The 22191-nt window shown below is 37.3% G+C and overlaps 1 protein-coding gene across 2 annotated transcripts in view; it reads left to right on the top strand.

Annotated features, from left to right (window-relative positions):
• Positions 1-8232: 8232 nt before the first annotated feature.
• The window catches only part of LOC131544661 (apolipoprotein L3-like), a 29766-nt gene continuing 15807 nt past the window's right edge, over positions 8233-22191 (top strand). The window contains exons 1-6 of one of the 2 annotated variants that reach the window (XM_058783040.1): positions 8233-8556; positions 8769-8906; positions 8985-9054; positions 9182-9267; positions 21436-21501; positions 21723-21806. In XM_058783040.1, the coding sequence (XP_058639023.1) occupies positions 8781-8906; positions 8985-9054; positions 9182-9267; positions 21436-21501; positions 21723-21806 (432 nt within the window). In that variant the 5' untranslated portion in view covers positions 8233-8556; positions 8769-8780. Of the gene's footprint in view, positions 8557-8768; positions 8907-8984; positions 9055-9181; positions 9268-12181; positions 12227-21432; positions 21502-21722; positions 21807-22191 lie in introns of those variants that run through there. The other variant, XM_058783041.1, reaches the window with a different exon arrangement.

The raw sequence follows: 22191 nt of genomic DNA, 5'->3' as shown, positions 1-22191 counted from the left end.
TACTGTAAATATGATTGCCACAATAATAAACCCAGCCTTTGATATTACTTGAATTCAGGATTTAACCTGTCACACACACCATTATATCTCCTTATATACCTGCCTATTTTCTTGCTCAGAAGTTTTATGATGTCCGTACTTAACTCAGACAGTCAGCCAGACTTGAAAAGAATGTATGTAATTTTGGCCTTGTTACATTCAAAAAATGTCTTGTTCCTTGTCTTATGTCATTTGTATTGGTACCCTTTATCTATTCAGGGGACGTTCTCTAAAAGACTACCTGTCTTTATCAGAAATGTCCTGTTCACTTTCACACACTTACACACCTGGTTAAGGGTCTTTCTCAAGGACACCACAGTGGGGTTGAAGAGGGAGCGGAGAAATGCTGTTTTTTCACAGCTAAAATCTAACACGCATTTAATGCAGAAAACCTTTTACTGACATAAGATTATTGTAGAGTAAAATAGCATATAATACATGTTGATTACTTTTTTCTAATGCTTCGTTCATAAAATGGATGCAAAATCTTGTTCCATTGTAATTTAAATTTGGTTGTAGGACCATAAAAACATTTTCAAAATTAGTGTATCATTTACCTCAAACCTTGCCTTTTTTTTATATTCACAAGAGCGGTGCAAGAATTGAGCCTTGTGGGACTCCGCATGTCATGGACGTCAACTTAGACTTATGCTCTCCTATACTCACATAATAACCTCTCCCTTCTAAGTATGACCTGAACCATTTGAGTACCATCCCAGAAAGCCCGATCCAGTTTTCCAGTCTCTCTAGAAGTATGTTATGATCAACAGTGTCAAACGCAGCACTAAGATCTAGTAGTACCAGAACTGATATTTTGCCTGAATCAGAATTGAAGCGAATATCATTTATTATCTTAATGAGTGCTGTCTCTGTGCTATGATGTGCTCGGAAACCAGATTGAAAATTGTCCAGGTATCCATTTAAGTTTAAGTAGTTGTTTAAGTAGTTGTTTCAGTTGTTTTGAAAACTACCTTTTCAATAATCTTACCTATGAACGGAAGATTTGATATTGGTCTATAGTTGTTCAACATTGTGTTATCAAGATTGCGCTTTTTCAGAAGGGGCTTAACAACTGCAGTTTTCAGGGAGTTTGGAAAAGTCCCAGAAAGAAGTGAGGCGTTCACCACTTCTAAGAGATCTGCTTCTAAACAGTTAAGCACACTTTTGAAAAAAGATGTGGGAAGTGTGTCAAGATAGCAGGTTGATGATTTAAGGTGCTGTACTATTTCTTTCAAAATGTTGCAATCAATTGCTTCAAAAACAGACATAGTCACTTCTTTTTGAAATTGCGGTCGAATCTGTGTGACCTCTGCAAAAGTAGATATGCCAATCTCCTTTCTGATGTTATTGATCTTCTCAGAAAAGAAGGAAGCAAACTCATTGCATTTACTGTCGGAGAGCATTTCACTGGGAATCTGACTTGGGGGGGGGGGGTTTGTCAGTGCAAGACTGTTGGAAAAAAATATATATTGCTTAAGTCCACGAATAATGTGTTATTGTTTGTGATGTACACATGATTAAAACGTTTTGTAGACGTTCAGGTCTGACTGGACCAATTTTGGACCTTTTTACAACTTTTGTCAAGTTCAATGTGTAAACCTCAAGACATAATTTAATGCCTTTCAGGATGTTACACAATGGGTGTGTGATTATTTTATATGCAGGTTTATATACTTAAATTAATACATTAAATTAACACAAACTAGACATCCAGAAGATGACACATTTAGACGTCCAGGGACGTGCAGAAAAGACGTGTAATTGACAGCCAGAAGACGTCGGTTCAATTTTCATTTTGGATATATTTTTCGACCATGACGGGACGTGTCGGAGGGGCGTCTTTTCAACGGTCATTATACGTCCAAATGTTTGCTGGGCGTAGCCAGGCTTTGAAAATTAGTGAGAAGACTTATGGCTAGTGTTTGCGTTCTTCATTTCATTCTGGAACCTACTTGTTCTACAGGTCTGTGTCAAATGCTATTGTTTTGACAGCGTTTCTGACCGAAGGTGCTATCCTGTCAGCGGTAACCTGTCCATGGGCTTTTTTGATTACTGTCAGTTTAAGTGAGTGTTGCCAGCTATTGCTATTGAAACAAACAAAAAATAAATAAATAAAAATAAACCAAAATTATTTCAAATCTTTTGCAAATAAGATAATATCATAAAGATATCACTGACCCTAAACTGCAACCTACTTTATCAACTTTCTAAAGTGTCAAATTAAGTGGAAAAGACAAGTCAAAAAACGCTTAAAATAGCTGGATCTGCTCGCCCTCACTCGCAACTCTCTCAAGAAGACTCGTTCACGGCACATAGACTGTATGGCAGCGATCATTTTCATACCGCGGTGTAGATGTAGTGGAGCTTGATGAGCTGCAGCAGGTGCGGGGAATTAGAATGCATGTGATTGTGATCTTGTGAACGTGCTGATGACTGCGGTGATGGTGGTGACTGAAGTGACTGTGACTCTCTGACAGGTTAGCTGTAATTATGACACTTACATCTATCACCAGCATCACTGCATTGTGTTTTAAATCCTCAGAAGTTAATATACAAGGGGGCCTGTATACCCACATGAAAAAAATACTATAGTAATTTATAGTAAAACCATACTATAGTAAAGTGTATTTTACTGTATATATTATAGTATTTACAACACTTTGTTAATGAATGCTAAAGCATACTGTATTATTAGCTATAGTGAACTGATAAACTGTAATAAAACTGTATTATACTTTAGTTTTTACTACAGTAAACTGTAGTGTAATGTAGTAAAGTACCCTATAGTTGTAGAAAACGTAGTACAGTAGCCTATTGGGTAAAGTAATTTGTTTATATTGCTATAGTTGTTATACTACCACAGCAATTATGGAATTACCACAACAAATTAATTCATGTTCTCTATTATAGTATGGTTCAAAAACACTACACTATAAATTACTATAGTATTTTTTCATAGTCATAATGTATCACGTTATACTTCATGAAACAGACGAAAGCTAGAATTAGCAGGGAAATCTGACTCTATAGCGATTGAACAGGATATTTGTACATTAATGTCACACAGGTGACATACTTTCACCTATATGCTACATTTTCCTTACATTAGCCATAAATAACTTGTCTGCATTACATATGACAGCAGATTCTGTTGAGTGGAACACAGAGACCTTATCTCAAGCCTTAAAAGAAGAAGGTACTAATTCTAGACAATTTCTTCCATTTCTATTTAATTTAAAATCAAATTATTATTATTAAATCTTATCTCATTTATAAAAACAAAACAAACAAACAAAAAAAAAACATGATTTAGAATCAGAGAGAGGTCAGAGAGAAGTCATTTAAAAAATAGATGAATGACTTGCCATTTTTATTTCAGTTACCAACATTATTGAATTATTGATTACTACTCTTGAGTACCAACCATCAGTTAAAACATAAAAACATTTTTTGATGTTTCAAAGATTTTGTTGGTACCATTTTACACTTGTTTGGGACATCAACTATTTACTAATTATGGCCTCTGTATGAGAAATAAATTATATTCAATTTACTGGCCAATCTCCACATATTAGAGATCTGAATAATACATGTGAACTGGAAATTCCTTTCGATGATTTGCTTATAGAATCATTACAGCGGAGGCACCACAAAGCCACCAAAGCTAGAGATGAGCCAGAGAAACCAGGAAAAAGAGGAACTCATCTCCACAGCTAAAGATCTGATTCAGTTAATTTGTCAACATGAACCTGTAAATTAACAATTTATGAGAAAGATTAAACAATCGATTGAAGTTAATGATTTTAATTTAAAAATTGAATCTTTGAGAGGCGAGACTGAGGTTCTGGAACTGCAGAATGTCAGCGCCTGCTTCAAAGAATAGAAACAAAACAGGCCTCTAGATAATCTAACCAACATCCTGTCAAAGCGAGAGATTGCAAGTGTTGCTATTGTGGTTAACGGCTAAGATGGAAAAGTGTTGACATGAATATGCCTCGCTCATGCTTCCTAAAAGATTTTGTTATTGTGAAGTAGAAAAATGTGCAGCTGTAAGTGGAATAAAGGTCAGACTTAAGTTTTTGTGCCTAATGAAATGCCTTTAACTGAAAATTGAATGTCTAATCTTGTCATTTTACATTATTGACACACTATTTTCCTATTTTGATATTGTGAAGTTGCTTTGACACAATTTGTATTGTTAAAAACGCTATATAAATAAAGGTGACTTGACTTGACTGGTCTGGAGGTATGTGTGTGTGCTAGTTCTGCTTAGCTTATGTAATGATGACAAGCAGGGTCATGCACAGACATTTTGAGGGGCAGTGGCCCAAACCAAAAAAGGGGTATTAAGGGGGTGGGTGCTTGTTAATACACATTATCCAGTTATTACAAATATACACTACCAGTCAAAGGTTTTTGACGATTTTTAATGTTTTTAAAGAAGCCTCTTCTGCTCACCAAGTCTGGATTTATTTGATCCAAAGTATAGCAAAAACAGTAAAATTTTGAAATATGTTTACTATTTCAAATAACTGATTTCTATTTGAATATATTTTCAAATGAAATTTATTCCGGTGATCACAGCAACATTTTCAGCATCATTACTCTTCAGTGTCACATGATCCTTCAGAAATCATTCTAATATTCTGATTTGCTGCTCAATAAACATGTAGTATTATTATTATTATTATTAGGGATGCACCGATACTGAGCTCCTGTTCTCGTACTCGTACTCGTTAAAATGCCCCGATTACCAAACGCCGATACCACACATCATGTGATAAGTGCCATATTCAGACAAAGAAACACCGACAACAGAACAACAGACAGCAGAATGGAGTTATTAGAGATTAAGGATGTCTACGAAGTATATGTATGCAATGAATACAATGTTGAACATTTAGTATTAGCTGATGTGCGCAAGCTGATAAAGCACGCTGAGTGGATTGAGCGCGCGGCGGCGCAGATGCGCGAGCTTGTCGAGTGAATATCCCTTTCTCACAGACATCACCAGAAAGTTTGTACTTCGGTCGGATATGTCAAAAACAAGTAAGTAAAACAATGCACAAGTTACTTAACGGTAGGAAGAGAGAGAGAGAGAGAGAGAGAGAGAGAGCGCACTTCTGTTGTGTGAACTTTATTGATGTTCGCTCACATAGCGCGCATCATTTGAATTAAAACTAAATCGTAAATATAAGACAATTTAGGGACATTCACTATAAACATCATTTATTTTCAACCTTAAGCATACACGACTTTCTGGCGAAAGTGAAACATCAGCCTGTGTGAAATGGCTAGGCTGTACTGTACTTGTCCCTCTCATTCTGCACCAGTACAAATACTGTATGGGCGGGCGTTGCACGTTTTGCTTGCTTTATGAGTGTTTCTGCATTATATGAGTGGCTTTGAAATATAAATCGCAGCACGTTTCAGATTTAAAAAACAAACAAACAAAAACTTCAACAACAACTTCTGTTTCTGAAAATATCACAGTTAGAGATTTATAACCAGTAGTTCCCTGCATTATTACAGCAAAGTGCGTGATTACAGTACTGAGCCGCTGCAATGGAGCAGCTCTAATGCTATTAAATTAAAGATAATGTACCACAGAGCAAAAAAAAACAAAAAAAAAAAACAGCGAATGTAACAAAAACTTGTAAAATTAATTTTAATGGGCATAATTAAGTGTTAAGATAACCGAAGGATATACAGTCAGTATACAGAGACCAGACATAATGTTTGATATTTTTTACTAGTGGGTGCAGGACACTATAGTTCATTTATGTAAGTGAGGATAGCAAAATAAAGTAAACTGTGACATTATACCCCAAAATTCTTCATACAGTGGACTAAAGTGGTATCGGTGCATCCCTAATTATTATCATACTATCATTTTAATATTATTTTAATATTAATATAATTTTATTCAGGATTCTTTGATTAATAGAAATATCCAAAGATCCACATTTATACACTATAACCATTCAGAATATCTATATCTATCTATCTATCTATCTATCTGTGTGTATATATATATATATATATATATATAAAGTATATATATGTTGGAAATAAATTATAGAAATTAATACTGTTATTTAACAAGGATGCTTTAAATTGATCAAAAGTGATGATAAAGATTTATAATAAATGAAGAATTTATGATGTTACAAAATATTTCTATTTCAGGTAAATGCTGTTCTTCTGAACTTTCTATTCATCAAAGTAACCTGAAAACAATTTTACTCAGATGTTTTCAACATAATACTAACAATAAATGTTTTTTGAGCAGCAAATCAGAACATTAGAATCGTGTGAAGGAAGTAATGATGCTAAAAATTCTTGGAAATCACAGGAATAAATTACATTTTAAAATATATTCAAATGGAATATTAAATAGTAAAAAATATTTCAGAAAGTTACTGTTTTTGCTGTACTTTGGATCAAATAAATGCAGGCTTGATGAGCAGAAGAGATTAAAAAAATAAATAAATAAAAAGCATTAAAAATCTTGCTGTTCAGAAACTTGAGTTTTCAAAAGAGAAGGCAGCTTTCACATTCTCAGTCACCAGCCCTCTCACCAGCTCAGTCACCAGCCCAGAACTACATTTCCCAGCAGCCTGTCTGGTTCACACCTGCACCCTTTCTCCAATCAGCACACCTGCTACTGATCACCGCATTCCCCCACGCTATATAAACTGTCACCAGTCACATCACAATTGCCTGGTCTTGTTGCAGTTTCTTCAGTCTTCCAACCTCGTGGTTTTTCCACTCCTCCAGTCTACCTACCTACCTGCCAATTGAGGGATATATTGTGTATGGATGGTCAAGTTGGATATCTTCAGGAGTTTTGGTGAACATCAACCTGTTTACTCATCTGAAGTACTTACCTAGATTCCCCTATCTGACCTTCTGCCATCTGCAGTTCATCTGTCCTTATATTCTTATACCTGCAAGGGAAAAATAAACCAATTATCATAAGTCAATTGAACTCATGAAAACTGGACACTTACCTGAGTTGCTGTTTGGAATTCCCCGTTGGATCTTTATGTTCGACTATCCTGCGAAAGCAGAAAGGACTGTTTAAGCTACCTTCCTTTAAGTTATGTTATGATTAATGTCCAGTCTGAACGTATTTGCTTCAGTTTGCATCTGCTGTATAAATAAACACATCCCAGTTAACTTCTCCTGGTCTGTTTTGTGACAGTAGCACACTCCGTAATAATTTCGGACTTTATTGTAGATGTTTTGATGGAGTGGGCTCTCCCTCAATCTCTGAGCCTGCTTCTGCCTCCTCTTCAATGGAAGTATAAGTATTAGACATGTAATTTAAAATTATACAGCATATTATATACTAATAAACAGCTCATTTAGAACATTTCTATGACCTTTTTAACTATTATAGGCCTATTATTATGGTTTTAATATTATAAACGTGTTAGATTACTAGTAACTAAGACAAGTGATTATAATGGGAACTATACTTAATAGCAAGAATTAAAGTGTGATAAACTGATAAATATTCTAAATGATGATTTACCTGCTGGAGCTTTGAATTCATGTTTGGTATGTTGATTTGCCTTTAGCAGCCTCCCTTCTCTCTTTCTCCTTTTTTGTGAAGCTTTTGTTTTTTTTACAAAGTGTGCCAACAACAGCAGATTTTGTGTTATTTATATTGGTGAATAATTTGATTAGACATTCTAAGAACGTGGATATTCTGTACAAGTTGCTACAACTTTTAGAAGACCGAGAGCAAATCATTGCAGACAGAAATACAAAAACAAACTACCAAGTTACGAACTCAGCAGTTCAACCATTGACTGTAATGTGGATTACAATGCATCGACCTTCGGGAAAAAACGGTCGTCTCCAGAGAGACCGGCACACAGACTGTGAGTGATGCCGCGGAGCGGCGGGAAAACACGGAGCGGATTCGCGGAATCAGAGGATCTTTAGCGGAGCGGTAACTGGACGCTTTGAGCTGGGGTGATAGCGGGGGTGGGTTTGGTGAGAAGGGCACCTCAGCCGATGAGGACAGAGGGGCAGTGGCTCTAGCCATCGGGACACCCCCCTGTGCACGGCCCTAACGACAAGACCCACTGCACAGCTGCAGGGGAAATGGGTGTGACCTAATTTGTGAATGTGACTTCTGTATACCCTATAAGTGAATCTTTTATTAAATGCTTTGCAAAGGAGAAAGTATTGTAAACGCCTCCTACTATATAATCCACTGATGTTATCTGAATTGCTTTGCCGCATCTCGGTTGAAGACTATATTCGCTGTTGCTTTTGATTTATTACTTATGAGTTGTTGTTTTTTTTTTTTGTTGTTGTTGTTTTTAATAAAGCGAAACCATTTCAATGGTGATTCGTTGAAATCTCTCTTAAAACAAGACTCGGAGTGATTGATTAATGGTGACCTATTATCTGAACCTGAAAACATCCCAGACCCACTGAACTGCCCGGGTACCGTCGTAGGATTTCTGAAACCACTAGCGACATCTCCCAATCAAAGAGGTAAGGGCAAATCTCCTGATTTGGCTTTGGGTTTTTGGATTGAAGTTAGAGGATTTCGTTTTTCAAACGGTTAACAAATACAACACCTCTAATGAACTTACTATTTAAGAAAGCATTAGGAAACTTATGAAAGCTTTAGGAAACCTTTATAAACTCTTGAATTTAAAAAGAAAAAAGAAAAAGTTTATGAATCTTCTTCTTCTACGTCACAGAAATCTTCAGAGATGGGGAGCAATAAGTCAGTTCTAACAAAAAATGGATACTCATTAGTGAGTGAACAAGACAATAAAATGCTGGTGAAAAATAAGTTTGGTGATCAGTTTGTCATCAAAAAGCTGAATGCTAACCAGGTAAGACAAACTCATTGTTTATATTGATATTTAAATGTAAAGATAAATTCTGATAAGTGCATTTCTGTCTGTTTTTAGGGCAATGTATCACAATTTCTCCAAAACATCAATCATCCACACATAGTCGAACATAAGGAAATCATCCCAGGTTAAAAGAACATTTACATTGTTAAACCATTGTTGTACCTAAAGCTGCATTCAGGGATATGCAATGATATATGCAAATATTAATATATGATTTTAAAGTGCACTGTAATGAATGAATCTGCTTTCAGATCGTCGCTGTCTGTATCTTGTAATGGAGCACTGTGAGGGTGGAGATCTACCTCAGATAATCAAAATCAAAAAGAAAGCAACTGAGGTATGTTTGCAGATTCAGAGATTATGAAATTTAACCCACTGCAATGACTTGGAGAATTAAACTGTAGTTAACAGTTGTTCTCAGAAAGAACTTAAAGTCCGTGTAAAGTGATATTAAAATATGTGTTCTGAGTTTGTCACACAACAGAAAAATTTGAATGATAAAAAACCCGCCAAGTAACTAAAATAAGTTATCAAAATATTTGAAAAATAAGCAGGACTCTCTGCTCTCAAACGAAGAAGAAGAAAAGAAGAGAAAGCAGTACAGCTCGCGTTTCCATGCGTTTTTAGATGCGAATTGTGAACGCTCCATGTTTTTAAATTGTATGTATTCTGCCACATATTGATGTCTCTGGGCTAAGACCCTGGTATCCATTCCCTGAATCTGTATATCTAACATCACAGACATTCAAAAAGACAAACCGTGCGTTCACCACCGCCAGCGAGAGCGTCAAAATTGGCCGCCCTGCCAACGATGCTGTAGAAATATTTGTTGACGCTCTGACGATCGAACGCTTGGTCTTGTATTTAAAGGAGCCGAAAAGGAAACAAGGATGTTGATCTTGTGCAGACTGACCACGTAGGGTATAAATTAACCTCATGAAATATTTTAATTGTGAAAGTAAGAAACTGATCAATGGAAATAACTTATAGTTACAACAATTATTGTTACATGTTTACTAACGAAATAAACCAATAAATGCCAACTGGTCAAATCGGTGTTGTTTTGAGCAAATTAATTGCATTCCCGCTGAAAACAAGCGTATAGCGTGAAAATGCTTGGGAACTAACGTGATTGGAAACCAAGGTTACAGGACTGCGTTCTCTGGACTCCTCTCAAGCGGAGGACTTCTACATTCCGATTGGTTGCCGCCCAACCGCGTCATAACTCATTACCATAAAGTTGACCTGACTTCAACTCTCCTCGACGCCCTCACCGTCCAAGACACGCCGCGCCGCTCTCGCCGGAGCTCGCCGCCTGTGGCGGTGTGAAGTAGCCATAAGAACTTGACCTCTCAACATAGTTATTAGTGTTAGGGGCGGGGCCACGCTCGGTGGCTCCATTGCGTCATCGAGCACGGTTTTAGCCCCGCCCAAAAAATCCTAAACACAGAATTGGTGAAAAACTGTTTAAAGGTTTAACTCCACAATTCAGTACTACATAGTTCAGAGTCTTTGTCATGTGTTTCAGCAATACATTTCTAACATTTGTAATTTGTTTAGAAACAATTCTCAGAATTCTCTTTACACGGACTTTAAAAGAAGACATTTACAGTTAAACCAAAAATTATTCAGACACCAGATATACTTATTGATATTTTTTTACTAGTGTGTGCAGGGCACTAGTTCATTTATGTAAGTGAGGATAGCAAAATAAAATGAACTGTGACATATTATACCCAAAAATTATTCATACAGTGGACTACCAGTAAAACTGATTAAAAAAATTTGGGAGCAAAAATAATTCAGACACTTTGACCTGACCACGTTTTGCTCGTGTTTTTCTTTAATTGCTAATGTGAACTTTTACACCACATACAAAATGAAGCATTGCTTCGTAATTGGTTGACCTACATTTAACAGCTGACAGCTATTCAACCGAATTCATTACATGCCTTTCTATCAAAGTTATCTGACATTATCAAGATGAATTTGTTCTAACACAGTTCTTGTCATATGTTATTACCATTTTCTAAACTCTAGTGAATAAACTGTGATAATGTGAGAAATGTTGAAGGCGTCTGAATAAATTTTGGTTCGACTGTATTTACAAATGTAATGTTATCTGTAAATGGGAACTGATATTGTGATTTTATTGCAGTGTGCATGTGTTATGTTGAATTTTTTCTATACTGTGTTTTTCAAATTGGAAGCTTTAAAGCCATCAACAGAAGCAGAGCCGATGCTCCCTGTACGCAAAGTACACATGTTGCGTAGGGCCACCGAAATACCAGGGGGCCCTCTTGCTCTCAAAGATGATTTCATTTTAGGTTTGTTTTTTATTTTGGCCAGAAAACATGAATGATCCTTTCCTTTAATGCGGTGTGCTGTCGCCTTTTTCTACAACGTAACATCCAAATCAGTCAAATCATGTATCGTGACTGTCGTATGCAGTCTCCTGTCATTCTTGCTTGATACTAAAAAATGAGTTAATAGCGCACTGAGCTGTGGATGGACACTGTTCCCAAGTGCTTTCCGTGTGTGCGGTTCGAGATGGAGTGAAACACAGACAAATATTGAATTGAATATTAAATACTCTTCACTGAATATTGTTCATAACTTTATGAATTAATTTGTTAAATTTGTATGAAGTCTATGCGGTGGTTTATTGTTTTAGATTTAAATACTTTTAACAATTTCTGTATAGTAGGCTATTATAGGCTAAATTGTTTATTTTATTTGTATATTTCTTTGTTGTATTTGCCTTATTGTTTGTAATTTTCTTCCTTTTTTGTATTACTGACATTTTTAACTCACTGTTGTTTGTTGACAGTAAAACTGCTCTGAAATGATAGGTTAGAATTTTTAATGAACACACAGAAAGCATATATAGTTAGTGCATGACTTAACTATATACATATAGTTAAGTTGTGAAGTTACCAAAAAGGTGATTAAAGCTATCTTAAACTGTGCATGTATGTAAATATTTGTTATATCTGATGTATTAAATATATATATATATATATATATATATATATATATATGTGTGTTTTACCAAATATTATATATAGAATTACAAACAACTTTTACAATGTGCCAAAAGGGCATGGGAGGCCTTGGTAGCATAATTGATCTCTCTGCAGCAGAGGCTGCATCTGGCATGGCCTGGTTTCTTTTTTTTTTTTTTTAACTGTGACAATTGAAACAAATATTCCTTTCCCTTCACATCACACTTTGATTCTAACTTCAACCAGGACCAGCTCCATTTGCACCTGACTCCAGCCTCTAGTTGAGCCACAGTAAGGGCATCGTCCTCCTCAAACTCTCTCATTCCCTCACTCTGAAAAAAAAAGTTGAAGTGGGTGAGTGGTAAAGTTTGGCTACCTGAACTAGTTAAATGCCAACATAGGTAAAGGCAAGTTAATTCACATAGCACATTTCACACACAATGGCAATTCAAACTGCTTTATAGGGAGAAAATGTTACACACTGTGAAAAATGTTTTTCTGAAAATGCTTTTTTTGTCTTGTTTCCAGTCCAAATATCTATTAATTCTTAAATCAAATTTTCAGAAAAAAAAAAAAAAAAAAAAAAAAGTCAAAATAATCTTGTTTTCGGTTTGAAATAAGATTATTTTGCTTACCCCATTGGCAGATTATTTTGCATCTTTTAAGGAAAAACTCATTAAATGCAGTTTTGAAATAATGATTTCATTTATTAAGGGAAAAAAGCTGTCCAAACCTGCCTGGCACTACGTGAAAAAGTAATTGCCCCCTAAATCTAATAACTGGTTGTGCCATCCATTCCAGCAACAACTGCAAACAAGCATTTGCGATAACTGGCAATAAGTCTTTCACATCGCGGTGAAGGAATTTTGGTGCACTCTTCTTTGCAGAATTGTTTTAATTCAGCCACATTGGAGGGTTTGAGCATGAATGGACTGTTTAAGGTCATGCCACAGCATCTCAAATGGATGTAAGCCCGGTCTTTGATTTGGCCACTCTAAAACCTTCATTTTGTTTTTCTTGAGCCATTCAGAGGTGGACTTGTTGGTGTGTTTGGGATCATTGTCCTGCTGCATAACCCAAGTGCACTTGAGCTTGAGGTCACAAACTGATGGTCCTTCCTTCAGGATTTTCTGACAGAGTGCAGAATTCATGGTTCCATCAATTATGGAAAGTCATCCAGGTTCTGAAGCTGCAAAGCAGCCTCAGACCATCACACTACCACCACCATGTTTGACTGTTGGTATGATGTTCTTTTTATGATATGCTGTGTTGGTTTTACACCAGATGTAACGGGACATACACCTTCCAAAAAGTTCAACTTTTGTTGCATCAGTACACAGAATATTTGCCCAAAAGTCTTGGGGATAATCAAGATATTTTTTTGGCAAATTTGAGATGAGCCTGTGTGTTATTTTTGGTCAGGAATGGCTTTTGCCTTGGAACTCTCCCATGGATGCTGTTTTTGCCCAGTCTCTTTCTTATTGTTGAATCATGAACACTGACCTTAATTGAGGCAAGTGAGGCCTGCAGTTCTTTAGATGTTATTCTGGGTTCTTTTATGACCTCCTGGATGAGTCGTCTTTGTGCTCTTGGAGTAATTTTGGTAGGCCGGCCACTCCTGGGAAGGTTCACCACTGTTCCAAGTTTTCTCCATTTGTGGATAATGGCTCTGACCGTGGTTAGCTGGAGTCCCAAAGCCTTAGAAATGGCTTTATAACCCTTTCCAGACTGATACATGTAAACTATTTTGTTTCTCATTTGTTTTTGAATTTCTTTAGATCGCGGCGTGATGTGTTGCTCTTTAAACATGCTTTACTTTGTCAGACAGGTTTGTTACGTTCTCTTTTCTGAATCGCAACAAAACAAGAGAGTCACCACACACCACAGCCAATTATGTAAATTTATTTATCCGTGTAAGACAGAACAACATTGAATGTCAGTATAAATGGTAATCAGTGTGTCAGCAGGTGCGTGTAAATGTGTAACATTTATGAAAGACATCAGTCCAATCATTCACAGTCCAGAAAACCTCCGAAAGCAACGGCCAACCCAAGAGAGATGAATCAAAGGTGGCGATGATCTCCCTTATCCCTCACATCTCAGCAGTTCTCCGATAGCCTCATAAGGAACTCAAAACACGACGCAAACAAAGACAGCAGAAGCTCAGTCCCCACTTCCTTCCTAACTCCTGGAAGAACTGTCCCAGTCTTTCATAGGAGCGCCATGATTCTGTTCAGGTGTGAAACCACTCACTTCAGCCAATCACCTGCAACTCAGAGTTAACCGGTTACTCACTGGAACCGTCACACACCCCCCTTTAAAAAAAGATCTGGTCCAAACCAGATTAAAAAAAAACAAATCCCACCACCATAACCTTGGAAATCATATTCCTATACCCATGTTATTATACAACCTCTGATCGTAGTACAAACATGATTTTCACAATTCTCCCCATTCTCCCACACGGCCCACCTTGCCACCAGCAATCTGGATCCTGAAAGCAAATTAAGGCGACAAAAGAGCACAGAAAAACAGAAACTACCGTACAACCATGGTACTTAATTGGTCAGATCAGGAACACGAGACAACGCATCTGCCACTATGTTATCCGATCCTTTAATGCGTTTAACAATCAAATTATAAGGCTGTAAAAAGAGAATCCAACGCATTAAGCGCTGACTCGGCGACTGTAAAGAATGCAAAAATGTTAGAGGATTGTGATCGGAATACACCTCTACGGGCATTTCTCCCCACATACACGTCAAAGAACTGAAGTGCCCAAATTAAAGATAAAGCCTCTTTCTCAATCACTAAATTTACCAGTTAAATTTACGAGAAGAGAAACTTACTGGATAGTCCAATCCATTCTCCCCTGTCTGTAACAAGACAGCTCCAGCACCAACCTGGCTGGCATCCACCTGTAATTTGAATGGCATATCCAGCCTCGGAGCAGCCAGCACAGGAGCAGTGGTCAATGACAGTTTAACGTTTTCAAAAGCTCTCCGACAATTTTCGCTCCAATCAAATTTCACCAAACTCTTAAGCAAATCAGTCAGTGGAGAAACCACAGTCGAAAAGTTAAAACAGAAACCCCGGTAATAACCGACCATCCCTAAAAAGCGCATGAGTTCTTTCTTAGTGGACGGAGAAGGAAACTGCTGAATGGCTAGAACTTTGGCCTGAACCGGACACACTTTACCTTGGCCAACCTCTTTTCCCAAATATCTTACAGTAGCCTTAGCGAACTCACAATTGGCCAGGTTAACTGTAAGACATGCCTCAGCCAAGCGATTTAAGAGAGCTCGGAGATGAACTAAATGTTGTTACCAGGTCTCACTGAAAACAATGACATCATCCAAATACACTGCACATCCTTCCAGCCCAAAAACCACTCGGTTCATCAATCTCTGGAAGGTGGCAGGTGCATTTCGTAAACCAAAACTCATAACAGAGTACGCGTATAATCCAGACGATGTAATAAATGAGGTTACTTCTCTAGCTCTAGGAGTTAACGGCACTTGCCAATATCCCTTAAGAAGATCTAGTTTGCTCACAAAATTAGCTGTACCCACCTGATCTACACAATCCTCCATTCGAGGAAGTGGAAAAGCATCGGGCTTAGTGATGGCATTAAGCTTGCGATAGTCAGTACAAAATCTATAAGTTGAGTCTGATTTCCTCACCAACAAGCAAGGTGAGGCCCAACTTGAGCATGACGGAACAGCTATTCCATTCTCAAGCATATACTGAATTTCAGATTCCAATGCTTTCCTCTTACTGACTGGAGCCCTATAAAAACGTTGACGAATAGGTTGCGCATCTCCCACATCAACATCATGCTGTATCAGATGAGTACGAGTGGGTATATCTGAGAACAAGCCAGGAAACTCCCATAACAACTGGGTTAGGTCTTTGTTTTGAACCTCTGTCAAATGTGAAAACAGGGCATCTAAATTCTGCAGAGTCTCTGAATTCTTTAATCGAGGAAGCAAAACACAATCTTCAGGAACTACTATGTCCTCATTCACAACCATATCCTCTCCCTCAACAGAAAATTGATAAGACTCAAAAGAAGCAGTGGCAACAAGAACAACTGATTTCATTGGTTGAATTTCAGCATTTCGAGAACGATAAGCTTTAAGCAAATTTACATGGAAACACTGCTTAGATTTTCGCCTATCTGGGGTTGCAACTTGATAGATTTCATCAGACAGTTTCCGAAGAACAGTATATGGCCCAATAAACTAAAAGGGGATCCAGGAGACGGTAACAAAATGAACACCTGATCACCTGGTGTAAAGACACGACCCTCAGCACGCTTATCAAAGTGCCTCTTCATCTTCCCTTGCACCACAGCAAGATTTTTCTGTGCAGTCAACCCGGCCAAAAACAAACGTCTGCGAAAACCATTTACATACTCAACCAAATTTTGCAGAAGATCCTCCTCACCTAGTCCCTCACGCAAAACAGAAAGAGGTCCACGTACGCGATGACCGAAAACTAAATCATTTGGGCTAAATCCCAAACTCTCTTGCTGTACTTCCCTTGCAGCAAGTAATAGCCAGGGTAAACCCTCCTCCCAGTCACGGTTTAGCTCCACACAGTAAGCACGCAAAAGTGACTTCAAAGTCTGGTGAAACCGTTCAAGCGCACCCTGACTTTGAGGATGATACACGCTCGACTGATTGTGTTTCACTTTAAGTACCTTCAAAATCTCAGCAAACATTCGTGACGTAAAGTTAGTACCATTGTCACTTTGAATAATTTTAGGTATCCCGAAAATAGATATGAACTGAGTTAAAGCTTTCACAACTGCTTTGGTGGTAATTTTTCGAATGGCATAGGCTGCTGGATAGCGAGTTGCCTGACACATTACGGTCAACAAATATGCACTCCCTGATTTAGACTGAGGCAGTGGTCCCACACAATCAATTATTAAGTGTTCAAACGGTTTGCTTGTAACAACTATGGGACTCAAAGGCACTGGTTTCAACAACTGATTTGGCTTCTCAGTGACCTGACAAGTGTGACACGTTCTAATAAAAGATGAAATATCCTTTTTCAAATGGGGCCAATAAAATTGTCGTAAAATTCGATCATAAGTCTTTTTTACTCCTAGATGTCCAGCAACTTCACCATGTGCATGATGTAGTACCATGTCTCGAAATGGTTTCGGCACCACCACTTGAATTACACATTCATCCAACAAATACTTTCTACAAGGGACGTACTTCCTTAGAAGCATCTCATCTTGGATAAAGCATCCACTAACAGCACTTCTTACCTCCTGAGACGGAACAACAGCATCAAACAACTTCTGCAACTCAAGGTCTTTCTGCTGCGCATCTACCAACTCCCTATGAGAAATAGGTGAAAGGGTGGACAAACCAGGCACAACATATTTTGACACTTCTTGTTTCTCCAATGACATCTCACGACTCCTTGCACGAGTCACAACACAAGCTGTAAATACTTCAGGAAAATTGAGATGCAGAATGTCGGATTTCTCTGTAACTGGGATAGGCACTACTTCAGGAGGTGGAATCACATCTCGCCATACTCTACCTCCAGCCAAATTGTTGCCCAGGATAACAGTAACCCCATCAAATGGCAAAGATGGATGAACTCCCAAGGATGCTTCTCCACAGATCAAATCGGACGTCAGGTGTACTCTATGTAGGGGAACAGAAAGCGTGTTTAATCCAATTGCCCCAAGCAAAACACTCCTCCCTTCACTTGATACCTCAGAAAAGGGCAGAACAGATTCAAGAATAAAAGATTCTGATGAGCCTGTATCTCTCAAGATTTTAACTGATATTTTATTCTCAGAGTTTAGCAAAGACACACAACCTTCCGTAATGAACGGTACAAAGTTTTTCCTGGTTATTATCTTGGACTCACATACTTCATCTCCAACCACTATGGAAGTACCATGATCAAGGTCATTTGAAGTTTCATTAAGGTCAGTCACTAACACAGGATTAACATAATTAGTTTGGGATTTATTTTTTCCAGACTTCCACTTTGCAGCTAAAACTGGGCACTTATTTTTCCAATGTCCCAGATTAAAACAATAAATTCCATGCTAGGTCTCTGTCCGTCTTCACCCGACCACTATTCTCTGATTTTAAAGGATAAGTTTGTTCAAATTTCTTTACACCAACTCTATTTTCATTAAAATTGCCACTCTGTTGACCTGATCTATTTTCTCTGTACACCTTTTTAATGCGTTAATACATACTCATCTGCCAAAACTGCAGCTTCCGTTGCGTCTTTAGGCTTCTTTTCGTTTATGTATGTAGCAATATATTCCGGCACAATATTTTTAAATTGTTCTAAAATGATTAAATCACACAGCTTTTCAAAATCATCAACAGCGGACGCAACACACCAACGATCAAAATAAGAAACCAGATCCCTTACCACCTCAGAGTGTGTTTGGCGATCACCTTTTCTCCAGCTTCGAAATCGCTGGTGATAGGCCTCCGGAACCAGCTCATAGGCCCTCAGAATAGCTACCTTTACCTTGTCATAATCATTTCTGTCCTCCATCGTGAGCGCTGCATATGCCTCCGGTGCCTTGCCTGTAATCACCGTTTGAAGCGTGACAATTCAGATAGACAATGACCAATTCCTTTCTTCAGACAAAGTTTCGAACAAAGAAAAAAAAACCATCAGGATCATGTTCATTAAATTTGGGAAGCAGCCTTAAATTACTGGCCAAGTCAAACCCTCCAGATAAACCAAAACCTCTCTCCCAGCATCCGACATAATTCTCCCTTCCTTCACCAATCTCAACCGCTCCACCTGCAGCTCATGATCTCGTGCGAACTTCTCAGCCTCTAATTTACTTTGTTCAAACTCAATCTCGCGTTGTCGGAGCACATTCGCATTTCTTATTTTTTCAATCTCCAATTCATAACGTTTAGTTTCTTTAATCAACTCTTTATCATGAAGTTGCTGCATTTGCAAGATTTCTTTCCTTTCCTCGAAAGATAACCCAGAGAAAATATCTAATGAACCTTTTACATCAACATCGCGTTTTCTCTGAGGGAAGGCCACCATAAAGTTATTTTCACATAACCAATTTTTCACAACAGAACGCAGTTCCTTTTTCCATATTTTGTCAACATCACAAATTTTAAAATGATCTACAAGTTCCCATAATTGTTGTTTTACAAAATAATTTAATATCTCTTCTGATGGATCTTTAATAAATTCTTCTATAGATGACATTCTGTTCTTTTAAAATGTTATGTTTTTAAACCAAAGCAAGTGCATTTATTTCCCTTTCGGAACACAAAACAGGTGAAACAATTATTCACTCTCCCCCTTCTAAACTGCCTACAAACCCACTAAACTAACCTATGCCTAGTCTTTGTGCAGCTTTCAAGAGTAAAGCGACATTAAACACCAAAGTAATGATGGTTTAGAAATTGAACAAACAGCTCAATTTGCAACCGCGGCGGTGTACTTCACCCAAAAGCCTGCACAAAAATAAAAAAGGCAAAATAACAAAATCAACGCTAAGCGTTGCCAATTCCTACCCAGGAGAAAATGAACAATGCCTCACCTGCAAAAAGAAAAATGCACTCACCCTTAATGAGGACTACCTTCGAACTCACGAGACAATAAACACACAATATTTATGTGCATCTCTCAAAACAATGCGCATACCGAAAGCTCATTATTTCACACATCATACCAAATCTTAATCAAACAAATTTCATCCGGTTACGTTATAATTTCGCTTTAAGACGAGCCCCCATTTGTTACGTTCTCTTTTCTGAATCGCAACAAAACAAGGGAGTCACCACACACCACAGCCAATTATGTTAATTTATTTATCCGTGTAAGACAGAACAACATTGAATGTCAGTATAAATGGTAATCAGTGTCAGCAGGTGCGTGTAAATGTGTAATATTTATGAAAGACATCAGTCCAATCATTCACAGTCCAGAAAACCTCAGAAAGCAACGGCCAACCCAAGAGAGATGAATCAAAGGTGGCGATGATCTCCCTTATCCCTCACATCTCAGCAGTTCTCCGATAGCCTCATAAGGAACCCGAAACACAACTCAAACAAAGACAGCAGAAGCTCAGTCCCCACTTCCTTCCTAACTTCTGGAAGAACTGTCCCAGTCTTTCATAGGAGCACCATGATTCCGTTCAGGTGTGAAACCACTCACTTCAGCCAATCACCTGCAACTCAGAGTTAACCGGTTACTCACTGGAACCGTCACAGGTTCTATTTAAGTGATTTCTTGATTCAGCAGGTCTGGCAGTAATCAGGCCTGGGTGTGTCTAGTGAAATTTAACTCAGCTTTCTAAAATAATGTGGTTAATCACAGTTCTTTCATGATTTAACAGGAGGGGGCAATTCATTTTTCACGTAGGGCCAGGTAGGTTTGGACAGCTTTTTTCCCTTAATAAATGAAATGATCATTTAAAAACTGCATTTTGAATTTACTTGCATTATATTTGTGTAATAAAAAAAATGTATTTGGTGATCTGAATATTTTAAGTATGACAAAAATGCAAAAAATAATAAAAAGAAAACAACAGGAAGGGGGCAAAAAAATTTTCACGGCTGTACATACATACATGCATACATACATACATGTTTTAAAATCATAAATTGTATGTTTGACTTATAATACGATTTGTTTTGTGAGAACCTGTATCTGAACTGTAAATAATTTTTTATGGTTTAATGTTACCACAGACATTGCCCTACCTTAATCATGCTGTATTCATTTTATTTGTGCAGGTCTTAGGGGTCATCAAAAACCTTAAATTAGATTTTAAAAATCATGCAGATGCATCATAAATAGTGAAATAAAATTCCTTCCTTGGTATTTGTCGATATTTGTGTTTTGAAAATGTTTTAGATTGATATTTTGACTTTTGTTCAATTCTTTAAAAATGGCTTTTTCAAATTCAGGCTAATGAAATTCTAGTTAAAAAATAGCTAAAATCACGGGCTACCAAAACCTGAAGAGTGCTATGGACTATCAAGGATTTAGAAATTTTGTGAGCCCCTGAAATAAGACAAAGGTGTGTGTGTGTATATATAACACACACTTTTGTACAATTTGTAATACAATACCAAAGTACTGATTACTAGCTAATCACAGCATTATTATTATTATTATTTTAATAATAATAAGTGTGGTGGCTTTTGCCGCTGCTGTGAGGGATCATTCTCAAAGTCTTGCGATTTTGATGCTAGAAGAGAGACTTTATTATCATCAGGGACAATAAGAAAACTCTGCAGAGCAATCCCCAGAATCATTTTCTGTACCCTCTTTTATACAGTTGTTTTCTCTAGGCGTGTTCAATATATTGTATACATGTTTGTTTTGGGATCACGATGCAGTCAGGAGGCCTTAATTTTATATTACGTGACAGTAAGGGCCCCACAATGTTGGGAACCCATTTTATTGAATAACATGCTGAACTCACAAAACACTTAGCTTGGAATTAACAGTCTTAGCAGGAGATGAGAACACAAGGATACCAAATAGAGGGAGTAAACGCAGTCAACCAGCAATGGGCTGAACAGGTGATGGAGAGAGAGTGTGAGTGTGTGTGTGTGCTGGGAATAAGTGCAGTTCTTGATGAGTGTGGTAATTAAACTCAGTGGAGAGAGAACGATGTAGCCGTGACAGTAATCAGGAAGGAACATTAAACCTTACAAATACAATATGATCTGTAAAGTTAAAAATATATATATATTTTTGAGTTTATTATGTCAAATGTTTTTCATAGTTTATCTATTTACAGGTTCTGGACTGGACTGTGGAGCTCTGCATGGCATTAAAACACCTGCATGATCAACAGATCCTACATAAAAATCTGCAGCCAAAGGTACAAATTACATTCAGTTCATGTACAATTAATGCATAAACTGAAAATTCACTTCTGTTTTCTAAATTATGTTTACAGATTTTATTGTTAACAATTCATTTGAGCATAGATTTATTTATTTATTTTTAATGTTTTGTGTAATGTTTAATCAGAGTGAATATCTGAAGCTTCTGGTGAAGTAAAGACTTTGTCTCACAGTTTTAAAGTGGTCATATGATGCTTTTTTAAAGATCATTATTTTGTGTATTTGGTGTAACAGCATATGTTGACATGCTTTGATGTTCAAAAAATACATTATTTTTTGAAATACTGTACATTATTGTAGTTCCTCTTGTAGGGGAATTTACAGTAAAGACCCTCGGACCAGGTGTGTTGAATAAAGACC

This window comes from Onychostoma macrolepis, chromosome 07 (genome assembly GCF_012432095.1).
Source record: "Onychostoma macrolepis isolate SWU-2019 chromosome 07, ASM1243209v1, whole genome shotgun sequence".
In the NCBI taxonomy this organism is placed as follows: Eukaryota; Metazoa; Chordata; class Actinopteri; order Cypriniformes; family Cyprinidae; genus Onychostoma; species Onychostoma macrolepis.
This window is presented reverse-complemented; position numbering and strand designations above follow the sequence as displayed.